This window comes from Chinchilla lanigera, unplaced genomic scaffold, assembly GCF_000276665.1.
Source record: "Chinchilla lanigera isolate Chin_1 unplaced genomic scaffold, ChiLan1.0 scaffold00049, whole genome shotgun sequence".
Classification (NCBI taxonomy): Eukaryota; Metazoa; Chordata; class Mammalia; order Rodentia; family Chinchillidae; genus Chinchilla; species Chinchilla lanigera.
The window spans coordinates 4,974,256-4,981,894 of NW_004955450.1; the positions used below are offsets into that span (position 1 = coordinate 4,974,256).

The following is a 7,639-nucleotide window of genomic DNA, read 5'->3' on the forward strand; positions in this document are numbered from 1 at the left end:
AGATAAAGAGGACACTGGCAAACAAGAGTGATCTGAAAAGAGGGAAAGAATTATTTCACAACAAGAATTTTTTTGTTGTTTTGCTTTGATTTTTGAGATAAGGTCTTGCCATGTGGTTCAGGCTGGTCCTGAACTATGTAGCCCAGGCTGGCCTTGAACTCGAAGCACTCCTCCTGCCTTAGCCTCTCGAGTGCTGGGAGGAAGAATGGTTTTAAAAAGGGTTAACATTGTTAGGAGGCCTAATCTTGACTAGTAATTTTTTGGTGAAGGAATGGGGTCAGAATCCACATCAAAGTGAGAAGCTGGAGGGAGGTGAGGAATTGTAAGGCTGCCTGTGGGTGCTTTAGATCCGCTTGGGAAGAGCTGAAGCAAAAGGTCATTGTCTGTAGGGAGATGGGCGTCGTGCTTTTCCTTTGAAAGATGGCGGTGGTTTTACACACCAACGCTGGTGGACAGGTGCCAGCAGAGGTTGGTGATGCGTGTGTGAAGAAACTATTCGTACAAGGTCTCTGGGCAGATGCAGGGATCATCAGCGCCGGGGCCACTGTAACAGGAACGGGGGCTCAAAGAGGAGCGCAGGTGCAGGAGGACTTTCAGGTCTGGCACCAGAGAAGTGGAAGTTGATTTTTAGCGGCCTCTATTTCTCTCTGTAGGACACAGCAACGAGAGGGGAGGCAAGGGTTTTGTAAGCGTGAAGAGGGAGAGCTGGAGTGTGAGCTGCCTCGAGACAGCCTGGGGCAGAAAGCTGGCCTGAAGCCGCATAATGGGCAAAGGTTTTTCTACATGTAGGTTGTTTGGTTTTGGTACATGGTGAACAGCAGGGGTGTGTTGGGGAGGGAATGCAAAATGCCCTTAGCTTTCAAAAATTCAATTTTTTTTTATCTTTTGAGAGTCTTGCTATGTGGTTCAGGCTGCCTTGAACTCACTATGTAGCCCAGGCTGGCTTTGAACTCGAAGTGATCCTCCTGCCCCAGCCTCCCAGGTGCTGGGATTACAGATGTGTGCCACTATGCCCAATTTTATACTCTTATTTTGTCTTTTTTTTGGTACCAGGAATCAAACTCATGACCTCGTGCTTGCTGGGCAGGCGCTGTGCCACTGAGCTACATCCCCGGCCCTTATTTTGTCTTTCAACACAAACTCCAGATCTAGTATTTTTTTCCCAAAGCAATGAAAACTTCCCTACTGCAGTCAATGAAGATAGCTACCACTTCCCTTAACTTCTGATATGTTAGTTTTTTCCTACATAAGAACCTTTAAGTGCATTTGGCACTTTGTTTTTTCCTTAGTGGAATTTCAGCCTCATGTTGGAGCTCAGTGACGGATTTTTCCACTGTTGTGCAGAGCGCTGTATCTTTACTTAGTTCCAAGTTCTTGATACAATTCCTAAGGCCTTCTCTTTTCTAAATGAGATTCTCCAGACTGCTGCTTTTGTTTTAGTTTCCATCTTCGTACACAAGGAACATGAAGGGTGACTGGGCGGCTGTGAAGAGCTGATCCAGATAAAACCAATGTATAAAAACAAGCCTGTTATTATACTGGTCCTGCTGCCTTGCAGTTAAGAGATGATTTCTCATTATTGTAATATGCAAGTGAAACATATGAAATTTAGAAAGTGAAGAGAATACATTTACGATGTTCAGGCCAGGAGTTCTTGCCATTATTTTTGGGAGAGGGGAAAGGAATAGGTAGAGTATGAGAAGAGGAGGCCAGCTGAGCTCCTCTGTTTCTTATTTATAAACTAGGGCCAGGAATACATGGAAAAACATGAAAATTAAATAAAACTACATATACATACTGCACACAATAAATATATATTGTGGCTGGGCCTGGTGGCGCATGCCTGTAATCCCAGCACTCAGGAGGCTGAGGCAGGAGGATCACTGCAAGTTCGAGACCAACCTGGGCTACAAAGTGAGCTCAAGGCCAGTCTGAACTGCATAGTGAGACCCTGGCTCAGAAACAAAAAACGAACAAAAATATGTATTCAATGTGTAAGGTACTTCACATCAATAGTAATATAACAGGGATATTACTTGTGTCTAGATGTCATGTTTCCTGCATTTTTTTTGTTTGTTTTTGAGACAGGGTCTTGCTATGTATTCCAGGCTGGCCTTCAACTCACAGCAATTCTCCTGCCTCAGCCTCCTGAGTGCTGGGATTACAGGCATGGGCCACCATACTTGGTTCCCTGCATATTATACATAATATAAAGCTTAATTGTTCCTATTATCATCCTTCTATAAACTGTTCTTTTGTACCTAACAGTATTTATTGGGCAATATAAATCAGCTTGTCACATAGCTGTTTAGCTGCATGGCAATGTAAAACTAAGTTTTCAAATTTGCTGTTAGTTTTAAAATGGAACTGGATGGAGAGGCCAGCAGGGAAAGGAAGCGTATTTTAGGGTCTTTCGTATGGTTTCTATGTAACATTTAATCGTTATAGTGCCTCAGACGCTCTTCATTTTTTAGATTAAAAAGGAGGCCCCACTGGAAGATGACTAAGTAGACTCTCTTCATTTTTCAGATGTGGCTCTGAATCTCAAACTTGCCTGAGGTTCTAAGTTTATAAATGACAGAGCTTGGACTTGATTAAAACATTCATTGCTTTTTCTAACACCACAGGATGTGAATTTCTGTAATTATTTTCTCCTGTTCTATTTTAAGTGATGAAAGAAAAAAATGCATTTTCAGTATAATAACCATGTGACGGAGAAATCCTATTTTGCCATCTCAATGGAATGCTTATTATTAAAACATATGGTTGATAGGGATATAGTGCCAGGCATGGTGGTGCATGCCTGCAATCCTAGCACTGGGGAGGCTAAGGCAGGAGGATCATAAATTTGAGCTCAGCCTTGGCAATTTAGTGAGATCCTGTCTCAAAACAAACAAACAAGCCATTACACAAAAAATGGGCTCAGGGCCTGGGGATGTAGCTCAGTGCAAAGGTCCTGGGTTTAATTCTCAAAACGGAAAAAAAAAGCGTCTATATCAGAAATAGAATCCACTTGTAATTCTTAAATTGTTCCAATCCAGTTAGGACCAGCGCTTACAAACTTCAGTGTATACCTATCAAAGGGTGGAAATATTTGTGGCTTAGAGTAATAAATAGAAAATTGATATATATATATATATATGACCTTTTTTTTTACCATCATCTACAGCTGGGTTAACACATGGTGACCTTTCTCAATTTCATACTAAGACCCAAGGGGACAAATGTGAAAATACTTATGGGGCAATGTAACAGGCTGTTGGAAAGCAGGGTGGTTCCATCTGAAAATTGCTTAACTCAATTTTGAGTAAGCTGCTTTCTTTTTTAATATTTGGGAGCTGAATTTTGCATAGTTATCATCTTGACTGTAAGACAGAAGGAAGCACAATTCTGGTAGCTCTTCTCATTTTGAATAACATTGAAGGTGTATGGTCCAGTAGATGTACAATATGTGGGCTGTTATAGTATCTAGTGAAAAACTACAAGTCAACTTTTCAATTTGCCTGTTGTTTATAATGGTAACATTTCCAATGACCACACACTCTAGAATACTAACAGGTGGTACAGTCTAATCATGTTATGTATCTGGAAAAAGGAAAGCTAAAGTTTTGTCTTTTTAAGTTTTTTTTTTTTTCTTTTCTTTTCTTTTTTGGTCTTTTTGAGACAGGGTTTTGCTATGCAGTTCAGGATGGCCTTGAGCTCACTTTGTAGCCCAGGCTGGTCTTGAACTAGCAACGATCCTCCCGCCTCAGCCTCCGGAGTGCTGGGATTAGAGAGGTGTGCCACCACACCCGGCATTTTAAAGATATTGTTGGGTAATTCATTTGTGGGATGAATCTTAGGTATTTAGGGAAGATTGCTCTCCTATGTATTAACTCTCAAGTGGGACAGAGTCTTACATTTAAGCAAATGTACTTTGTATTATCAGAAAGGCAACCTTTTTCAGAGAATCCGACTCTTCACTCTTTGTCTACAGCAGCAGCCTATGTCAACAGTCATTGAAATTCTATTGCTTTCTTATCTTCATCCACACAGTGGCCTACCAGAACCTGTCACTCCTCTTGCTGTCCCTCCACATTGTACCTCTTTGGCTGACTGCCCGTTAATCTTTTTCTCACCCTCAGCCTCCAGCAGGCCCCCCTTTTATCTAAAACATACTTAAGTGGAAACTTTTTCTGTAGCTTTCACTTTGACTTTTAGTGTCAACTCGCATTCACTCAAGCCTGCTCTGCAACCTGTACGTTAAAGTTTATACTTGCTGTGTTTCCCCCTTCCTGGCTAGAAGGAACTGAGCAGCTCCCTGGTCACTGGGGGGCCAGGTTATTTTGGGCCGTGTGGGCTGAGGGTAAGGCTCAGCTGGGGAAGGAGCTAAATCCAGTCTCAGGCCGAAGCCAATCCTTGGTTCTCAGGTCTCATACGCATTGCAGTCTAATTTTCACTTGGAACAGAACTCATGTGGATGCTCAATTTATTCCCTAATTATTTAAAATAATGAAGAAACACATCTGTGGTTTCAGTGGGATAGTTTCTTTTTACCCTTAGTTCCGCATTTAAAAAATTACATAGTCTGCATTTTGACTTCAGTGAAAGGGGTGAGAAAGGTCACTTTTCTTCCTTTATGTTAAAAAAATGTGCATGGCAAATAGACAAGGCAAAGAGCTGTTACCAGTCTATAGCTGCGAACTGACCACTCACGGAAGAAGGCCACTGCGGCCGCTTCAGTGAAGTTACGGTTTCCCGCACTCCAAGCCTCCCCGCTATTACATACAGGGAGACTGGCTAACGTCAGCTTTCTCTGATATCTGCAAAGATTCTGCTCACAGAAGTGAATGACTGGTTCTTGTAATATTTAGATTCTTTTTTTTCATTGAGACAGGGTCTCACTACGCGGCCCAGGCTGGCCTTGAACTCATGTGATCCTCCTGCTTCAGCCTCTCAAGTGCTGGGATTACAGAAGTTCACCACCATGCCCAACCTAATATTTAGGTTTTAAATCAGGTTAGGCCTTGATCTGCTTCCAGCTGGTTGACATGTTCAATTATGTAGGCCGTGCAACACGTTTTTGGTTATCCTATAGTTTTTGTCTTTGCATTCCTCTAGATTTCATGTAGTCTTTACTTTAGAGATCATTGCTTTTCCTCTGGAATAAGTCAATGTGGAAAAGGGAGACCAAAAGGGAATTAACCTTGTACCAATAAGACCAGTCTTATTGAAGCACATATGTAATAAATGTTAAGGTTTTGGTGCATAATTTGAAGACAATTTTCACAGAACATATTGCTCTCAAGTCAAGGTTAAAGGGAAATTTTCCACTGGGATAATGAAAAGGATGAGCTCCTTTAAAAAAAATAATGAGGTTTCTCTTCTAGGCATCTTCCCTCAGGCACTGAGACTGCAGCCATCCAATAAGTGAGGAAGGGCAGAAAGAGGAGGATTCCAAAGTCACGAAGTATTGGTAGCTAGTTCTTAGCAAGCCGGGCAATGAGGTTCTTCCATTCTGCCCGCTTCTTTGTGATGTATGTGGGGGTGAGCAGCTGCAGCAGGGAGTCCGGCTGCTGCCTAAAGAGGCTCTGGCACAAGGCCTCAGTGTTACAGATCACGTACATCCCACAGTCATAGCTGTTTTGCTGAGCAGGGGCTTTCTCCTCCACAAAGACCAGTTTTTCTCCTTTTCTACCTAAAAAGGCCTCTAGTTTCTCTGCTACCTGCTTTGCATGGGTGGAGTTGCTTTTGCTGTGGGAATCATAATGGAAAAAGCTATTTTTATCTCGGAGATAAACCAACAAACTCCAGTGGGTTCCCCCAGCTGCCTGGTTGGAGTTATCGTTGATGGCTAAAAACACAGCTCTCTTACGGGGGAGACCCAGGGGTTCGAGAAACATGGCGATTTCTGCTGGGCTGTTAGTGCACTTGATGAACTGGGTGACTTCGGGGCTGATGAAGCAGACATGGTCAGAGCAGTCACGAAACTGACTGTTGGCAAAATACTCAAAGGCAAACCCAATAATATGGTCATTGAGCCAGCTTGGCGGGTCCAGCAGTGAGACATCGGATTGCCGCAGGAGACTGTCCATGTAACTCAGGACTACGGGGTCCATCTTGTACTGACTGGGGCTGCTCAGAAGTCCCTGAAGCTGAAGGAGAGACAAAAGACAGTATCTACTGCTGAATGGGATATCAGGCTGTAAAATGCTAGCTATTCAGACAGGCTTGTGGTAAAGACGAAATCATTTGTAATTTAGCAACACTATATACCTGGCTGTGACTTCACATGCAAGAAACTAGCATAGATTCTATATATGAACAATTATTTAGAATGAAAACTGTGAATATTTTCTAGGCAGACACTAAGTATGAAATTTTAATTTTCTATTTAAATGTAGAGATAAAAATCATACCTACTGTTTTACTAAGTACTGTAACAGGAACCATATGTTGGTTTTTTAATGAATATGCATAACAACAGCAAATTATTTTTGTGTTAAAGATGAATTTAAAGGATCTGAAGAAAAGAGTTTCTAATTACCAAGGGAAATGGTTTCCATTTTAACACTAATTTTCAAGAGATTTACTTCCTCCTTCCATAAAGGAAAGTGACAGTGATTAGAACTGTAGTTAAAAGGAAGTCTAATATGAAGAACAAAAAAAAAAAATCACATGACTAATACAAATGAAAATCCTTCCTGATTCTGACCAAAGTGATATATAACATGTCTGCTCATTTCCCATCTTTAACCTAAAAAGGTGAGATAAAGATTATGAAATTAGAAAGTCTTTTATCCCCCCTCCCCTCTTTTTTTCTTTTATTGTGACCCTGGGGATAGAACCGAGGGAGCTCTGAGCTATATCCCCAGCCCTCTTTTTATTTTACTTATTTTATTTTATTTTATTTTTTTTGGTTTTTCTCCGGTACCCGGAACCAAACTCACGACCTTGCGCTTGCCAGGCAGGCGCTTTGCCGCTGATCTCTTTTTATTTTTAATTTAGCCCTGTCTTGCTAAATTGCCCATGTTGGCCTTGAACTTGTGATCCTTCTCTCTCAAGCCTCACAGATGACTGGGAGTATAGGGATACAACACCATGCCTACCTCTTGACTTTTTGAAGGGCTGTGTGGCCCAGGAATCAGGAGGCCTGGGTCTAGCCCTAGTTTATTACTGATGTGCTAGTTACATTTTGAATGGCTGGTCAAGTGTTTCTGTCCTTGTTTCTGTCATCTGCTAAAGAGTATCTACTTGCCTGTCATACCTCAGAGAGCTGTAGAAAAGGTCAAATCATTTTACTTGAAGGTACTAGAAGAGTTAAAGAAGTTGTTCAAATAATATTTATGCTATCCTTTGGATGATATTAGTAAGATAATTACAAAATCCAGACAGAACTCCAAACCAGTCAAAGCAAATAGTGTTTGGGAACAAATATCCATTCAAATTATCTTGTCCAAGTAATAAGCAAGAAAAGTTAAACTGTCTGATGGGATTAATGTGTGTGTGATCACTCAAGGCATAATGCTTGTTAGAAGTCTAATGGGATAGAAGATGATATAATATTTGAGCCTACAGACTCAGCAGAGTTAACAGTTACCTGCTATGCACTGACATAGCAGCACAGTATTTCTTTTTTTTTTTTTTTTTTTTTTTTTTT

The 7,639-nt window shown here is 41.3% G+C and overlaps 1 protein-coding gene across 1 annotated transcript in view; it reads right to left on the reverse strand.

The window, feature by feature from the left end:
* Window positions 1-4,511: 4,511 nt before the first annotated feature.
* Senp8 (SUMO/sentrin peptidase family member, NEDD8 specific) overlaps window positions 4,512-7,639 on the reverse strand; it is a 22,912-nt gene continuing 19,784 nt past the window's right edge. The window contains exon 2 of the mRNA XM_005393625.2: window positions 4,512-6,134. Within this exon, the coding sequence (XP_005393682.1) occupies window positions 5,460-6,098 (639 nt within the window). The 5' untranslated portion in view covers window positions 6,099-6,134 and the 3' untranslated portion in view covers window positions 4,512-5,459. The remainder of the gene's footprint in view (window positions 6,135-7,639) is intronic.